General features: G+C 41.8%; 1 protein-coding gene across 2 annotated transcripts; it reads left to right on the top strand.

Moving 5' to 3' along the window:
• Positions 1 to 11,919: 11,919 nt before the first annotated feature.
• Positions 11,920 to 19,074, top strand: LOC110488295 (retinol dehydrogenase 12). 2 transcript variants are annotated; one of them, XM_021560466.2, is made up of 7 exons: positions 11,920 to 12,261; positions 13,263 to 13,397; positions 13,696 to 13,887; positions 14,287 to 14,448; positions 14,540 to 14,659; positions 18,221 to 18,425; positions 18,681 to 19,074. In XM_021560466.2, exons 1-7 carry the CDS (start codon positions 12,195 to 12,197, stop codon positions 18,784 to 18,786), a joined length of 987 nt encoding a protein of 328 aa, XP_021416141.1. In that variant the 5' UTR covers positions 11,920 to 12,194; the 3' UTR covers positions 18,787 to 19,074. The 2 variants fall into 2 exon arrangements, with proteins under 2 accessions (XP_021416141.1, XP_021416140.1); XM_021560465.2 differs by having other exon boundaries at positions 13,242 to 13,397.
• The last annotated feature ends 111 nt before the right edge of the window (positions 19,075 to 19,185 follow it).

Genomic DNA, 19,185 nt, shown 5'->3' with positions numbered 1-19,185 from the left:
GACATAATAGCAGAGGATTTTGCCACATAAGGACGAGCTTTCCACAACAGTCCTTCACGGTCGGGCCTGGGCTAATAATATCTATATGAACGTCAACTAAATATATATCTATATGAACGCCACTAAAAAGTTATATCCATTTCCCAAAGAGAGTACAAAAAGTCTACCTAAGGCACACTTACACACATGAAGCCCCGGAGGGCGTTGACCAATTTGTACTCAGATCCACAGCGCTTGCACATCTTGGGGCTGGCGGGGGCTGGTGCACTCACTGCAAAACAAACACCAGTACACTGGGTATGAAAACTATTTAATGTGCCAAATCACAGTACACAATGGGGGGCTTGGTCAGTAGTAAATTACCTTTGACTTCAATAGGATATTCTATTAGTATAGACAATGTCTTGTTTGGAGTGGTGAAACAGCAACAGGCTACACAGTAGTAATATCTGAACGATGTATGCAGTACACCATCCTATTTCTGTTAGCTGTTACAGGAAAGCTGTGTGTTCCTGGAGACTACTAACCTCTGAGGGGTGCACTAGGCGAGGGAGCCGTGCTCGGACCACTGGTAGCAGGGTTAGTGCTGGGAGCTGGTTGCGGGGTCGGATGCTGTTGTGCTCTGGGTGAGATTGTGAGGGGTCTCACAGCATGGCTTCCTGCTGCACCTGAAAAACTGGCTGAAACAATCCCCCCCCCCCCCCCCCCCCACACACACACACACACACCAGGATTAGTGTCCAAGACAATGATCCATAACAGAAATCAGAAGGTGGCTTTTTTTTAACAATAAAGTTTACCCTTTGAGATTAGACTTAAATTCATACTGACAATAATTGGTTTGCTAAGACTGTAATTTAACTTACAATCCCTGTGTTCAACTTGATGGCCCACAAGGAATAGAGCCTTCCTTACCTGTGACAGATGGAGCGGTGGTGTGGAGGGTCGTGGGGGAGGATGAGAGGGTGACCCCGGCGGAGGCCAGAGTGCTGATGGTCTGGACTCCGTTAGTGGTGCGGATGGTGAGGGTGACGGGGATCCGCACTGTGGTGAAGCCGCTGGTGGACGGTCTGCCCCTGGGCTGAGACGGGACCTGCTGGGGCGCTAGCTGCAGCTGGGTTCCCTGGCCTGGAGGAAAAACAGTAGTGAGTCGCTCACAATAGGAAGGTTTATTCGACAAAAGCAATGTCGCATAAAAACATAACATTGCGACGGAAGCTACAGGAGAAATGTTCTTAATGGTCGACAACATTTTTATCTGTGCGACAGAGGTGGATTTTTACTTTTGTCAAACTGAATAAATTATTATTGCCAAATCATTTTGATGGCATGTGGGGGTACGTGATGTTATCTATAAAGCTCTACTCCACATTTAATTTGAAATGCTGACTGTTTGCAGGACAAGGATTGTCCTGACTTTCAAGAATGCCTAAAATTGCTACGCTTTGTTTTTCTGCTTGGCTGGATGCAAGTTTCACCATCAAATGATGTCAGATCTACAGGAGTGCAAGTCTCACCATGGCGCGGACCGTTAGGATATGTTGGCATATAACAATTATTAGAATATGGCAAATATTAGTCAATTCTTGCATTCTACCCATGCTGGCTTTTGCAGCCTACCTAAGACATGAAACGGATGGGTGGGAGGGCATGCAGCCGGTTGCCAATTTATGAACCACTTACATTTCTATTTGACACAAGGTTTTTGCGAGGTGTGACATTATTACATCCAGCCGTTTTTAAATCGACACAAGACAGTTTAATGGAAATGCACTGTAGCAGGCAATTGTAGCATCTATTTCTATGCAAACTTGTAGACAAAAAAATGTAGACAAAAAAAAAATGTATCACTGGAATAATAATGGAAATATAGCTATTGTCTATTTGCACTTTACAAAACACTTCCCACTGGAAAAAATATATCCATTCTTTTATGACCCAAAGTTTGCATGACACAATTACAGAACACAAAACACTCCCTATCACATTTCTCTGGATCCCACTAAAAAGGTGGTTACTTCTAGGTTTCCGGTGGGCAGTGAAATACTTGGGTTATCTATCAGGACATTGATAAGATAACAAGAACAGACATGTCTAATGGTTAGCTACTTACCACCAGGCAGCACAGTGATGGGCTGGCCATTCAGGATATATCCTACCGGTTCGGCACTTATGGTCTGTGTCCCCCCTTGAATGTTCTGCACCACAGAAAGACAAAAGATCCTAGCAATGACTTAACCTCATTATTCCTATAGAAAAACAAATCCGTGAAGCGCAGCCTGGCCCACTGTCATCAACCTAAACGTTCGCTGCTCAGCAGTAATCTAATTGAGAACAATCAGGGCAGGGTTCAGTTAGAAATATATGATATAGGCCTCCCGGGTGGCGCAGTGGTTAAGGGCGCTGTACTGCAGCGCCAGCTGTGCCATCAGAGTCCTGGGTTCGCGCCCAGGCTCTGTCGTAACCGGCCGCGACCGGGAGGTCTGTGGGGCGACGCACAATTGGCCTAGCGTCGCCCGGGTTAGGGAGGGCTTGGTCGGTAGGGGTGTCCTTGTCTCATCGCGCACCAGCGACTCCTGTGGCGGGCTGGGCGCAGTGTACGCTAGCCAAGGTGGAAATTCATGTTTGCAGGCGATATTAACTAAATATGCAGGTTTAAAAATATATACTTGTGTATTGATTTTAAGAAAGGCATTGATGTTTATGGTTAGGCACATTGGTGCAACGACAGTGCTTTTTTCGCGAATGCGCTTGTTAAATCATCACCCGTTTGACGAGGTAGGCTGTGATTCGATGTTAAATTACCATGCACCGCAGGACAATCAAGGTAACTACACATGGTTGATGATATTACTAGTTTAACTAGTGATTATGTTATTAAGATTGATTGGCTTTTATAAGATAAGTTTAATGCTAGCTAACTTATCTTGGCTCCTTGCTGCACTCGCGTAACAAGTGGTCAGTCAGCCTGCCACGCAGTCTCCCTGTGGAGTGCAATGTAATCGGCGTCCAAAAATGCAGATTACCGATTGTTATGAAAACTTTAAATCAGTCGACCTCTACTCTGCATATCTTAAATTGGCGTACGGTCATAATCAAAGTAAGCATACGCTGATTAAAACAACTGGTTTTCTGAGCAATCTTTTGAAATTTTAGGACAAGCAAACGCCTTAAATCAGCATTCTAGATTTGCATTTGATCTGCACATAGGCTTGCACGAGTGTCAAGCCCTGACCATAGAGAGCTTTTGGTTGGTTAGGTCGGGGTGTGACTAGGGTGGGTCATCTAGGTGATTATATTTCTGTTGGCCTGGTATGGTTCCCAATCAGAGGCAGCTGTTTATCGTTGTCTCTGATTGGGGGGGAAAAAATCATATTTAGGCAGCCATTTCCCCTTTGTGGGATCTTGACTATGTTAGCACTATTGTTAGCTTCACGTTTCATTTAGAGAATTATTGTTTTGCTGTTAGTTTCACCTAGTAATATATGTGGAACCCAGATCACGCTCATTATAACGATCGTGACAAAGAGCTTCCTTCTTTTGCGCGAGTGAAGTTAGTTCAGAAAAACTAAAATGTGTATCTTTTGAAATACAGACTGTACAAAACATTAGGAAAACGACAGACTGACCAGGTGTATCCAGGTGAAAGCTGTGATCCCTTATTGATGTCACCTGTTAAATTCACTTCAATCAGTGGTTCCCAAACTTTTTAATAGTCCTGTACCCCTTCAAACATTCAACCTCCAGCTGTGTACTCCCTCCAGCACCAGGGTCAGCGCACTCTCAAATGTTGTTTTTTGCCATCATTGTAAGCCTGCCACACACACACTATATGATACATTTATTAAACATAAGAGTGTGAGTTGTCGTCACAACCCGGCTCGTGGGAAGTGACAAAGAGCTCTTATAGGACCAGGGCACAAATAATAATGTTGCTCTTTATTTAGCCATCTTACATATAAAACCTTATTTGTTCATCAAAAAATGATAATAACTCACCACATGTTAATGACAAGTGTGTGCTTGAAAGAATACACATAACTCTGCAGTGTTGGGTTGTATTGGAGAGAGTCTCAGTCTTTAATCATTTTCCACACACAGTCTGTGCCTGTATTTAGTTTTCATGCTAGCGAGGGCCGAGAATCCACTCTCACTTAGGTACGTGGCTGAAAAGGGCATCAGAGTCTTAACAGAGCAATTTGCCAAGGCAGGATGCTCAGAGCGCAGACCAATCCAGAAATCTGTCTGTGGCTTCTGATTACATTTTCACAGAACCGCTTGTTGCAATTTCGATGAGGCTCTCTTGTTCAGATATTGGTAAATGGACTGGAGGCAGGGCATAAAAGGGATAACAAATCCAGTTGTTTGTGTCATCCGTTTCGGGAATGTACCTGCGTAATTACGCACCCAACTGACTCAGGTGCTTCGCTATATCACATTTGACATTGTCCGTAAGCTTGAGTTCATTTGCACAACAAACAAAAAAAATCATACAATGATGGAAAGACCGGTGTGTTGTCCTTGTTAATGCAGACAGAGAAGAGCTCCAACTTCTTAATCATAGCCTCATTTTTGTCCCACACATCAAATATAGTTGCGGAGAGTCCCTGTAATCCTAGATTAAGATAATTCAGGCGAGAAAAAACATCACCCAGATAGGCCAGTCGTGTGAGTAACGTATCATGCACGCGGTCTGACAAGTGAAAATGACGGTCAGTAAAGAACTAAGCTCGTCTCTCAATTTTTTTAAACGTGTCAATACTTAGCCCCCCCCTCTGAATTTTTTTGGAAAAAATAAATACATTTAAAAAAACTCACCCAAATGTATAGCCCCATTGGAAAACATAAATGGACTGTTTGAAAATGTGAAGAAACATTTTAATTTGGCGTACCCAGACAGTATTGCGCATACCCCCTTACCCCAGTTTGGGAATACCTGGTGTAGATGAAGGGGCGAAGACAGTTAAAGAAGGATTTTTTAGCTGTGAGACAATTGAGAAATGGATTGTGTATGTGTGCCATTGAGGATGAATGGGCAAAATCTGACATTTTCTGCATTTATCAAAGTCCTATCCCGAACCCTGATTTCAGATGTGTCAACCAGAAACGTGCTGCTGCTCATCAGCAATCTACTAAGAACAATCCCTCCATCACTAGTTCATATATACATTTTTGATGTAGAAACATGATTTTTGATGTACAAACATGATTCTGAATGTCAGAGAAGCATGTCTGTGTACCTGTGTGGTGAATATGATGTTCTTCCCAGTGGTGCTGCTGGTGCTAGGCAGCATAGTGGCCGGCATCTGCAGCACCTGAGGCATGGAGGTCTGAAGAGGCTGCAGCACTTGAGTCAGGGCCACTGGTTTGGGTAGTAATGGTGCTGCAGAGATGGGCAAAAGTCAATATACTCCCTATGAGGCTTAAACATGTTGGTTGCATGTGTCCATTGAAACATGTTTTATGCTACAGGTCAGTAAGTCAACAAAAAATAAAGTAAGTCAAAACAGTTGCCAAGCGTATATGTGTAACTGCCAAAATAATGGAAACACTTGAGTAACTGAGGGATACAGAGTATACTGTTAAAAAATGTAAACGCAACATGCACAATTTCAAAGATTTTACTGAGTTACAGTTTATATAAGGAAATTAGTTGATTGAAATAAATTCATTAGGCCCTAATCTATGGATTTCACATGACTAGGCAAGGGCGCAGCCATGGGGGGGGCCAGGCCCATCTACTGGAAAACAAAAACCAGCCAATCAGATAGAGTTTTTCCCAACAAAAGGGCGTTATTAGAGACAGAAATATTCCTCAGCACCCCCTCAGACAATCCCACAGGTGAAGAAGCTCGATGTGGAGGTCCTGAGCTGGCGTGATTCCACACAGTCTGCTGTTTTGAGACTGGTTGGACATACTGCCATATTCTCTAAAAAAAATGTTGGAGGCTTATGGTAGAGAAATTAACATTCCTGCAGTCAGCATGCTAATTGCACGCTCCCTCAAAACTTGAGACATCTATGGTATTGTGTGACAAAACTGCATATTTTAGAGTAGCCTTTTATTGTCTCCAGCACAAGGTGCACCTGTACATTTATCATGCTGTTTAATCAACTTATTGATATGCAACACCTGTCAGGTGGATGGATTATCTTGGCAAATGAGGAATTCTCACTAACAGGGATGTAAACAAATTTGCACAATTTGAGAGAAATTTGCTTTTTGTGCACATGGAACATATCTGGGAACTTTTATTTCAGCTCATGAAACACCACTTTACATGTTGCATTTATATTTTTGTTCAGTATATATTGAAGGCAGGTGCTTCCACACAGGTGTGGTTCCTGAGCTAATTAAGCAATGAACATCCCACAATGCTTAGGGTCATGCATAAAAAGGCAGCCAATATTTAGGCTACCATGGCTACGCCCCCATAGGATGACAATGGACCCACCCACAGGTCACTGAATGGTTAGATGATTATGAAAACAATGTAAACCATATGCCATGGCCGTCTCAGTCACCAGATCTCAACCCAATTGAACACATATGGGAGATTCTGGAGCAGTGCCCAAGATAGTATTTTCCACCACTATCACAAAATGCTGGAATATCTTGTGGAAGAATGGTCGCATCCCTCCAATAGAGTTCCAGACCCTTGTATAATCTATGCCAAATTGCATTAAAGCCATTCTGGCTTGTGTTGGCCCAACACCCTATTAGGACAACGTAGTTTTCCTTCATTTGCCAGTTACCTGTATGTTCCTAAAAAAAATAAAAATAATATCATGCCAGAGCACTCCCCAAGGGCAGGCATGGGTTTGGTTGTGATGTTACTGCGGAGGCTTAGGTGCATCACCGAAGTGTCATCGGGAGGTACTGGGAAGGCAATTTAAAGAACCGTGAACTGACGAAGATAGAATGATACTGATGAAACTGTTGCTATTGAGTCCCAAAACATACAGAATGACATGACCGGGGGAAGCAGGTTACACTGAGTCTGCACACAGCACGCTCACCTTTACTGGGTCCCTTGCTTGTTTCTTCCATTTCCTCATCTGGGTGCTGTTGCCACGGTGTCAGATCCTCCTCCACACACTCCATGTGGAGCTCCGAGTCTGTGGCGTTGACCTCAGAGTCTGTCATATTGACGTCTGAGTCCGCCATGCTCATTACTGTAGATTAGTTGATATAATATGGATGTTATGATGATATCTATGATCATGTTTTAGAATATTGGCACATGACCTGGACAAGGCAGTGTGGCAATCATGCAAAGTCAGAAAGTGGAGCATCAGCTCTTGCTCCTTGTGTATTTTATTCGCTGCATATGTGTTGTCCAGTTAAGGGGGAAGCTGGTGTGGTTGTAGATAGAGGAAGAGAAAATGTATGTTATTTTTTATTGTCTTTACCTAATTTTGTGCATGAACTGTGTATAAATCCCATTAAAGATGCACTATACAGAAATCACTGTTCCATTTCCTGGATGCTAAAATTCTAATAGTTTGCTTAATTTCAGTTTGTGACAAAACAAGAATAGTGTAGAGAATCATTGTACCATCTAAACCGCTATGAAATATATTTTCCATAACCAACAATATTTTATTTTCAGCTGGTGTACAAAACTGAAAGTAAAAGATGCAAAAACGAAACTTAAGAACGGAAACATAGACATGCTTTCAAAGCGAATGACAGATCTATAAAAAACATTTCTATGTCAATTTGGTCTGGTCGCCCAAAAAGGTGTGAAGAGAAAATGCTGCTCATGAACACTGGTCCAAGATCAGTTTCCAGTCTTCTAATCTTCACATTTCCTACAACTAGCAATACAAACTAACTTGTCCTGGATCAGTAGTGACATTCGGATAGTGCAGTGTGCATGGCTTCCTGCAGCACACTCTGCAACGACTCCATGCAAACAGCAAGACTTGAGCTAGCACCACTGCTAACTAGCTAGCAAGCTAACTGAGTTCAACAACTGGCAACATCTACATCTATTCACGAAGCATGCAAATGACTTACCTTGTTCACTCTTTTGCCGAAGTTAAATAAAAAGTACAACAAACCGCGGAGAAGTGAAGTGGAAAACAAAGATATGTAGATGGTGACTGCTATCGTTTTTCCCTTTTTGGCTCGCGTAGGAAGGCGCAAAAAAATATCTACGTCACTTCCAGTTTTGATGTAGACGCTCTGATTGGCTACGATCTTAAAACAAGGGCGGGGTGACCATCTCCATCATGAAAAGCACACGATTGCAACTTTTATAATGTTTCCATCTTCCAAAAATGTACTTTGTTCAACTCCTAATACACGCGCAGATATATTTTGAGAAATTTGTGGATGTTGTATGACTATCTCCACATCATGCATATTCAAATTCGATGCGTTTCTCCACGGTACAAGTTGTCAGGCATTTTGTTATAATGTTGCAGCCATGCATGTGAATGTCATAATAATCCAATGTAAAAGGCTCACTCACCACTTTTGCTTTCAAAGAGTCGTTTTATCTGTAGCTCTATTTACCTAACTGCGATTACCAGAAGCAATAGTAGTATGCTAATATACCATATAGTTAACATTCATTTTGTCAATCTGCCATTTCTACATGTTTTGAAAAAGTGTCTGTAAACTGCACGATCATGTGCAAGGAATACCGACGTTGCTCTCAAACGCCAACCCGCTATTTAAGGCCCACAACCGAACTACATAGCTAGTTGATATTTCTGAATGTCTTTCTTAATTTTGGGGGGGGATTTGTGTGTATTGTTAGGTATAACGTCACTGTTGGAGCTAGAAACATAAGCATTTCGCTACGCCTGCGATAACATCTGCAAAATGTATATAATGTAAGCAACCAATAACATTTGATTTGACCTAGGCCAAACCATTTAACAAAAAGTAGCTAGCTCGTGCGTGGGACAGGTGTTGGCTAGATAGCTACTAGCTAGCTACCTATCCTATCATCCGACCGTTGCCCCTCCCGTTTCCGATCGGAATCTCTTGCTAGCTAGCTAACGTTAGGTAGCTGGTGTTAACTAATTTAACTAGCTAATAATCGGTATGTATCCTTGCGCACCAGTCCAGCTACCGGAGGAGGCCAGCGTCGAGTGACAACTGGGGGTATTAGCAGTGGCTAACAAACTGACAAAGCTGGTTAAAAAAACGGCTAGCTACCTAACGTTACTGTAACAATTAACGAACGTTAGCTAGCTAGTAGCTAGGTACCGGTAAGCAGAGTATTAGAGTATTTCGCTGTAACCGGCGGCGCCGGTATACATAAAGGAGCGTCCCCACTGGTAGATGATGGGTCTAGCTCAGCTAGCTAAATGACAAAATTCACATGCGCATATATTTTTTTATTAGATTTTTTCCAAATTCACTAGTTACTAACTCAATATTGATTCGAGTTCAGCCTGTAGTGGCGACCCGTCATTCAGGGCAGGGGGGTGTTTAGCATGTTATTTTGGCATTAATGCTTGTCACGTATCAGTTTGTAAATGTAAATAAAATGAATAAAATAAAAAATCATTGAGTTAATAAAGATGCATACAAAGATGGTCTCTTTTTTTGCTTTCTCGAGTAAGGCAGTTCCAAAATTCAGGTGTTTCAGCCTAGCTCAGTACTTTCTATAGTGGTGGGGCAGTCAGTGGAAAATGTTCTCGGAACAAATTCTACGGGGAGAGCTCGAAAATTCAAGACCTTGAATGCTGCTTTTGAGTTACATTAGAAGTGCCCATCCAAGGCGGCTCAAGGTCATTGGCCACAGATAAAAGGACGTCAAATCACGTTATATCTACAGTAGCTTTGATTGGACTGATCATGTCAACATCATACTCATGTCAACATCATACTTTCAAAATGGTCATCATCATTAATCAAGTCGACAACCTACTGGCAAATCCTTGTCATATGAAGAGAAATTGTAGATACAATGTATCAGTGTTGGACATAAACATTACAGAACAAGTTGGAAATCGCAAATTCAACAATGAGTGGTTTGGAAGGAATAAGTGGCTAACTGCAAGAATTGCAAAGCTATCACTAGCCTGCTATTCATTGAAGTGGATGTGTTGTCCAAGTCTGGGTTTAAGAGTCTCTTTTCCAAGCTTAAAAGGATAAACATTCAACATTGGCCATGCTGTCAAACATTGGCCATGCTGTCAATGCTGTCAAGCATGACTTCTCCCGCTTTCAAAACAACTTGGAACTGGGAAATCTCAGACTTCAGTGAGTTCAAGACAACTGGGAACTCGGAAAGAAACGAGCGCCGACTGGGAAAATACATTTTGAACGGTAATTCAACTCTGATTTTCAAGTCTGGAACTCTGGCCTCTTTCTAGAGCTCTGACTTGAAAATGATTCAACCGTGTTTTTTTTCAAGTTCCCAGTTCTCTTGAAAGCATCATAAATCCAGAGAATGCCAGACTTTGATTAAAAAATTTGCCCACAAAGGACCACCTTGCCACCTTCATGTTCGAGTGAGCACAGTACAACATGATGAGTCCAAAAATGTCTTGTATGCTGCTGCATAAATGATGTGATATGCCAGGGAGATATGTATAGTGTAAAGCAATACTAAGTGAATGTTGTGTAGTAAGCTGTTAGTAGCCCATGTGCCTAAACCTAAAAATGTGGTTCCTTTTCCCTTCATGTAGTCCAAAGTCTGTTTATAAGAAATGTCATCATCGAATATTGTAAGAGCTTTCATTGTGTGTTTATATTCCCCCTTTTATTTATCCTACGGTTCTGACTTGGTGTACAGGGAGAATACTGTAAGAACGGCCTATGCTCTGAATTCTGTCGCTGTACATTTCAAAAGTGCTGAACAAATAGTTATATTGATTATGTCCATCCTAGCTCGCTCATGAATGTCTTAATCGCAATTACGAATTGCCTCTTATCCACTCGTCATCCCCTTATGACATAGTTTGTACATCTCAATTGTCAGTAGAAACCGCATGTGTTTACACAAGTTAGCCATATCAGCTATGTTTTTTTTAAAGGCAGTAAATTAGGCTGAATGAACTGTTTCACTGCCAGACAAGGCTCCGCTGATAGCCAGGTGCAGTAGTGGTAAGGTGTTGGGACTGCTGTTGGGACTCTGCTGTTGGGACAGTTTTATGTAGGCCCATAAGTTTGTGGGCACAGTTTGTCACCGTTATAGTCCAATTAATGTATTGTTTAGTGTTCCGTTGGGTTGTGTATTGGCTTTGCTGGAGTTTGCCCCACCTAGATTTACATGCTAATTTAAAACCACTGGTAAACATCAACAATATGATTACCAGATTTTTTGTAGTAAAATAACTTGCATTCATTATGAATAATTAGCCAATGCAAAATCTAGCTACATCTTTTTGTCCTATTTTCCTTCACTATTACTATTTTAAAATGGTAGCCCTACAATAGGCCAGTAGGTGGCACTTTAGGTCCTACCCATACCTCAGTGGGACCTACCCATAGACTAGGTCCTTTCATGTGTCATCATAACAAAAGTTGAAGTATTAGTACACTCAAATACACAGAGAGCATGCTGTTCCCCTGAGAGACAGGGACTATGCCACTACTGCTACCAATGTCGAAATTGAGGGGGAGCAGCTGGACCAGGGCTTGGACAATCTCACTGGACCAGAGGTAGACAAGATCTGTCTTTAAGGTGTTCTCTTGACAAATACAGAGTATACAAAACCTTAAGAACACCTGCTTTTTTCATGACATAGACTGACTAGGTGAATCCAGGTGAAAGCTATGATCCCTTACTGATGTCACTTGTTAAATCCACTTCAATCAGTGTAGATGATGGGGAGGAGACAGGTTAAAGAAGGATTTTTAAGGTGCAACTCAAAATTAGGAATGTGTTCCTAATGTTTGGTATAGTCAGTGTTTAAAGACATCACACAATCACACTTTAAGGAATTTTCAAGAAGGAGAACCATACTAGTGTGCCATACTTGTGGTGCACCATTGACTGTTTAAGGAAGTAGTTCTGGTTTAATCTGGCTATAAGACTAAACCTCCTATGTAAGATACTTAGACCTATTCATAGCCACTCGATCTGTATCACTGCTTGTGCTGTAACAACATTCAAAGCAACACAGTTCAAGAAGAATAGCCAGACTCGCTAAGCTCGGGATTTACTAGGCTAAGTTGTCTGGTCTGGGGTAGTCAAACTGTTCTGGCAACAAGAGTTGATAAGATGTGGAAAGAGTTGAAGAAAAACCAGCTAGTCAAGTACGGCGCTGTGACCACAGTGACAACCATCAGTAAGTCACAGCTCTACTGCTATGCAAGTTATCTTGATGTATTGTGGGTCTCAGATCTCCTTTCAATTACTTTTACAGTTTTCTATAATGGTAATATTGTTCTAACATTTCTACATGGAAATATATGCTAGGGGAATAGTAGCCTAATTTCAACAAAAGTTAACACTACTAAACCACCAACAAAGTATATCAAAACTGACTGCATGAAGTATGTTGTGCCGTGTTGTAACATACAGGATGTAAAAGTCTTCAGATTGTAAATTTTTCTTGATTTACATGACAATCCACAGAATCACTGAAGCATGACTGACCGTGGTATGTGGTAATGCTTGATTGTAGTGTCTATTTAAGGTTTGTGATTTGTAACGTGTTCACTCCCTGTAGCTCCAAGATCCCGACATATACTGTTATGTGTGTAAAGGCTTTACAATTGCACATACAGTATATGCTATGTTAACAATTCCTATTTCCACAAGAAAGGATCTTTTACGCAGACTTGAAAAAATGTTAAGCCAGGATTAAATCTTGTTTGGTTGAGAGATTTTAATTGTGGTAGATTAGGGCTTGTGAAATTCCTCCCATATGGAACCAGTCCAGTACCATTTGAACTGTTGTCTTAACAGCACTTCTCTATTGGACTGTAACTGTTCACTGTCCCTGTATCGACCATAGACGTTTACACAATGCCAGTAATAAAGGTTGTGCCCTCAGTTGCTATGTCTTTCCCTGTCCATGGATTGATCACATTGGTGCTCCAAAATAAGGATGTTTACTCTTCCACATGTTACACATATAGTCCCAGGATTAAAAGCGATGAGTAACAAAAGTATTGTGGGCCAATGTGACCAATGAACATGCTTTCTATTCCCATGAGAGAGGTGGCCAACCTGTCAGTACTTACACAATCAACAGATAGGGTGCCTCTAGTGGAAGGTTCATAGGTCAACATAAGAAGAAGTAAGAGTGATATTTTGGCTCAGTGCCGTTTGTCTCCAAACCAGGCTATGTTTTACTGCGAAAGTGGATCGCCGGTGGGATATGCCGCAGCCGTGCCAAACTGCATGGAAGGACTGTGGTGATCACTGGTGCCAACACTGGCATCGGCAAGGAGACGGCCTGGGATATGGCCATGAGAGGTACAGAAGGCCTATGGCACTTCTCTATTGGACTGTACTCTAACTGTGTTGTGATTTACATGACCTTTCATGGGGTCCCTTTTGGACACAAACAAGTTCCAATGCAATCTGAGGAAAATGTGGATTTAAGGGCAACTGTGGGGGCTTTTCAATGGAAGGCCTGAGTGTAGGAGGCTTAGTGACGGGGTGTGATAGATTGTGGATGTTGTTCAGCTGATGATAGGGCTGATCCTATATATTCTATTGGAGGGGAATGTGATGAGGGTTTTCTCAGACTGACGGTACTGCATGCTCTCAGGAGCTCGGGTGATCATGGCTTGCCGAGATCTTACCAGGGGAGAAGCAGCTGCAGCAGAGATCCGCAGTTCCACAGGAAATACTAACGTGGTGGTGCAACAACTAGACCTGGCCTCCCTCGGTTCAGTACGTCAGTTTGCTCGGGAATTCATTGCCACAGAGACCCGTCTGGACATACTTATCAACAACGCAGGTGAGACTGATGCAGCAGACTGGGGTGACAGGTTGCCTAGTGGTTAGAGCGTTGGACTAGTAACCGAAAGGTTGCAAGACTGAATCCCCGAGCTGACAAGGTACAAATCTGTCGTTCTGCTCCTGAACAAGGCAGTTAACCCACTGTTCCTAGGCCGTCATTGAAAATAAGAATTTGTTCTTAACTGACTTGCCTAGTTAAATAAAGGTTTAAAAAAGAATTATACAAAAAAAATGATTTTACCCAACATGCTTTGAGAGCCTGAATTGTGTTGGTGTTGTCATTGAAGATCCTTCTTACTCTGGATTTGCTTTGAAATAGAGCATGTTTTTATAGTCAAAGTTGTGGGCTTGAGCTTTTTGAGCCATCCTTTAAATACTCTCCCTCTACTCCTCACAGGTATAATGCTGTGTCCCAAAAGCCTCACAGTGGAAGGTTTTGAGAGTCAATTTGCCGTCAATCACCTAGGTCACTTCCTATTGACCAATCTGCTCCTGGACCTGCTGAAAGCCTCCACCCCCAGCCGGGTCATCAATGTGTCTAGCATCGCTCATCAAGGCGGTAAGCCCATCCTGTTCAGATATTTTTGTAATAAAATAAATATAATCAATTGAGTTATATTTTTATCTGGCTCTACCTCATCTTCTTTCAGGGAAAATCCACTTTGAAGACCTTAATTTTGATAAGAAAGGTTACAACTCAGTAATCGCCTATAAGCAGAGTAAACTGGCCAACCTCCTCTTCTCTAGGGAGCTGGCACGAAGGACCAAAGGTGAGGGGTTGCCTTATTACAGCTCTATTACTACTCATATACATGTAGTTAGAAATGAGACAAATTCAAAAATGAATTAACCTAGTTATGTGTAGGAAATGTATTAATGTATCTAGGGGATTTTTACATTTCCACTGCATATCATGTTCAATGGCTAAATGTACAGTAATCAAATTAAATCAAAGTTTATTTGTCACGTGCGCCAAATACAACAGGTGTGTAGACCTTACAGTGAAATGCTTACTTACAGGCCCTAACCAACAGTACAATTTCTAAGTAAAGTAAAAATAACAGTAGCGAGACTATATGCAGTAGCGAGGCTATATACAGGCACCGGTTAGTCGGGCTAATTGAGGTAGTATGTACAGTTGAAGTCGGAAGTTTACATACACCTTAGCCAAATACATTTAAACTCAGTTTTTCACAATTCCTGACATTTAATCCTAGAAAAAAATCCCTGTCTTAGGTCAGTTAGGATAACCACATTATTTTAAGAATGTGAAATGTCAGAAAAATAGTAGAGAGAATGATTTAATTCAGCTTTTATTTCTTTCAACCACATTCCCAGTGGGTCAGAAGTTTACATACACTCAATTAGTATTTGGTAGCATTGCCTTTAGATTGTTTAACTTGGATCAAATGTTTCGGGTAGCCTTCCACAAGCTTCCCACAATAATTTGGGTGAATTTTGGCCAATTTCTCCTGACAGAACTGGTGTAACTGAGGCAGGTTAGTAGGCCTCCTTGCTCACACCGATTTTTCAGTTCTGCCCACACATTTTCTATTGGATTGAGGTCAGGGCTTTGTGATGGCCACTCCAATACCTTGACTTTGTTGTCCTTAAGCCATTTTGCCACAACTTTGGAAGTATGCTTGGGGTCATTGTCCATTTGGAAGACCCATTTGTGACCAAGCTTTAACTTGAGAGATGAGATGTTGCTTCAATATATCCACATAATTTCCCCTTCCTCATGATGCCATCTATATTGTGAAGAGCACCAGTCCCTCCTGCAGCAAAGCACCCCCACAACATGATGCTGCGGGGTGGCGTTCTTTGGCTTGCAAGCCTCCCCCTTTTTCCTCCAAACATAACGATGGTCATTATGGCCAAATAGTTATATTTTTGTTTTATCAGACCAGATGATATTTCTCCTAAAAGAACGATCTTTGTCCACATGTGCAGTTGCAAACCGTAGTCTGGCTTTTTTATGGCGGTTTTGGAGCAGTGGCCTCTTCATTGCTGAGCGGCCTTTCAGGTTATGTTGATATAGGACTCGTTTTACAGTGGATATAGATACTTTTGAACCTGTTTGCTCCAGCATCTTCACAAGGTCCTTTGCTGTTGTTCTGGGATTGATTTGCACTTTTCACACCAAAGTACGTTCATCTCTAGGAGACAGAACGCGCCTCCTTCCTGAGCGGTATGACGGCTGTGTTGACCCATGGGTGTTTATACTTGCGTACTATTGTTTGTACAGAGGAACGTGGTACCTTCAGGTGTTTGGAAATTGCTCCCAAGGATGAACCAGACTTGTGTAAGTTTCCCATTTTTCTCTGAGGTCTTGGCTGATTTCTTTTGATTTTCTCATGATTTCAAGCAAATGGGCACTGAGTTTGAAGGTAGGCCTTGAAATACATCCACAGGTACACCTCCAATGGACTCAATTGATGTCAATTAGGGGTGGCAGGGTAGCCTAGTGGTTAGAGCGTTGGACTAGTAACTGGAAGGTTGCAAGTTCAAACCCCCGAGCTGACAAGGTACAAATCTGTCGTTCTGCCCCTGAACAGGCAGTTAACCCACTGTTCCTAGGCCGTCATTGAAAATAAGAATTTGTTCTTAACTGACTTGCCTAGTAAAATAAAGGTAAAATAAAATAAAAAAATAAAAAAATAAAATTAGCCTATCAGAAGCTTCTAAAGCCATTACATAATTTTCTGGAATTTCCCAAGCTGTTGTGGTGGTTAATTTCTGTATTACCAAATGAGGAGAGACAAACTTCACACACCAATGATGCACCATCTCTAATGAACCATTGAAAGTGACAACACAAAAATACAAATATCTTTTATAGCCATGATACACCCCTCTCAACCTACATGACGAACAACAGATACATAGAATGGTCACAAGGTTAAGATTTGTCTGAAAGGTATCTATAATACATAGCAGACAGTTACTGCTGTGTCAACAGTTTTCATTGTATAGACCAGTGTCTGGTCCTCCTGCTCCAAACTGGAACCGTCTCACCCTGGTACGGTAGAGCACAAAAACACCAACTCATCCAATGGCATAACTCAATTGTCAACTCTTGATACTCCCAACTCAAGTAAAGCCCCTTCTCGACCCCACTCCTGGACAAGCTCACTGAGGGGAGTGAGCCTCTAGGTCATACACTATCCCAGGATAAATGCAACATCAGAGGGGACATACATTGGTTCCAGACACCACCATACACCTCCCCCCAATGCCAAAGGAGGGAGTGACTAGTGCACAGACATTGTGGAGACAAGTAATTGGTTCCACATGAATCACGCCATCCCTTCACATGGTTTAAGAATAGGTAAAGACACATTCACATATGAAGACAATGTTCCATCCTGTCCTCTTCCCTTTCTGATATTCTGCATAGCACCAGGGATATGTGAAAGACAAGCCTGACCTCTCCCCTCTCTGGGCCCCAGGTGACTGAGCAACAGCTGAGGGAAGAAGTGCAACTGCCAACACTAGAGTCCAAAGAAATACATTCTAATAGACAAGTATATCACATAAGCATATTATGCAGATAAGACATCTTAATTACTTATATTACCCAACTAATTCTGATTCATCCACCACACTGTTTAAAGACACAGTCAACCTAGTGTATGTTAACTTCTGAACCACTGGAATTGTGATACAGTGAATTATAAGTGAAATAATCTGTCTGTCTGTCTGTTGCAAAAATTACGTGTGTCATGCACACAGTAGATGTCCTAACCGACCTGCCAAAACTATAGTTTGTTAACAAGAAATTTGTGGAGTGGTTGAAAAATGAGTTTTAATGACTCCAACCTAAGTGTATGTAAATGTCTGACTTCAACTGTACATGCATGTATAGTTAAAGTGACTATGCATGTATGATAAACAGAGAGTAGCAGCAGTGTAAAAGAGGGGTTGTGGACCCCAGCTCTTTACATGGAAATACATTACCAATGGGCCATAACTTTGTGCGGGGTCAGAAAATAGATGCTCCAACACACAGGTCTACATTTAGTTGTATTTTACCATAGTTATGGATGGATTTTACTGTATACTATTATGGTTTAGCAATGCATGGCTAAAGATAAGGTAACTAATGTTTACTAGTGGATTAAAGCCCATACATTTGAGGCCTTTGTCAAAGAGTACTCATCAAGTATCATGACCTTTGCAATTACTCAGGATTCTATTATACAAACAAATAATGTTGCTTCAAAATCAGGTTATAACTGGTGTACAGTGCAGTGCTACCCTGCCACATGATGTCTCTGAATGTCCACATTCTAAGGTTAGTGGCCCTATCCCTACACTCACCCCATCAGGTACTGGAGTGACGTCGTATTCCCTGCACCCCGGAGTTATCCGGACAGAGCTGTGGCGCCACTCGCAGTCAAAGTACCCCACGTTGAGTGCAATGCTGTCAGCCCCCGCCTGGCTCCTAATGAAGACCCCCAGGGAGGGTGCCCAGACCACCATCTACTGCGCCGTCAATGAAGGGCTGGAGGAGAAGAGTGGCTGCTACTTCAGGTACCACTTTGACTTTAGCATCCCTGTATGTATAGTGGATTAACCTGAATCAGTCACTCTGTGTCTGTGTTTGGGTGTTAATTGGAGTTGGATGATTTACATTTACAAGAGGAGTGTATTTTGTGTGTGTTTATGTGATGGTTAAGTATCCAATCAAGATTATGTTTGTACAATGTGGTGTTTATTCTGAGTGTAGACAGTATAAATAACTAGGCGTTTAGGTGAGCTTTAAGTTAACATGTTTTTGTTTCTCAGTGACTGTCAGGTAAAGGAGCCAGCTCCTGAGGGAAGAGATGATCTTGCAGCACTGAGACTATGGGGTGTTAGCGCCGGGCTAGTAGGACTCATTAAGAACAACTGAACAACTCGCCTTGCAACAATACTGACATATTTTTCCATGTTGGCTCTTAACTTTCATATCAGAAGGGTAATTGTAAGATATCCTGTATTCTATGTATATATATTGTGGGAAAATACACATTTTCTATATTATACATTGTGGGAAAATACACATTTTCTGTACTATAACCTCAGCAAAAAAAGAAACATCCTATCACTGTCAACTGCGTTTATTTTCAGCAAACTTAACATGTGTAAATATTTGTATGAACATAACAAGATTCAACAACTGAGACATAAACTGAACAAGTTCCCCAGACATGTGACTAACAGAAATGGAATAATCTGTCCCTGAACAATGGGGGGGTCAAAATCAAAAGTAACAGTCAGTATCTGGTGTGGCCACCAGCTGCATTAAGTA

The sequence above is a fragment of the Oncorhynchus mykiss genome, chromosome 32 (genome assembly GCF_013265735.2).
Source record: "Oncorhynchus mykiss isolate Arlee chromosome 32, USDA_OmykA_1.1, whole genome shotgun sequence".
Taxonomy (NCBI): domain Eukaryota; kingdom Metazoa; phylum Chordata; class Actinopteri; order Salmoniformes; family Salmonidae; genus Oncorhynchus; species Oncorhynchus mykiss.
Note: the sequence above shows the minus strand (reverse complement) of the source record. Positions and strands in the feature narration are given on the sequence as shown.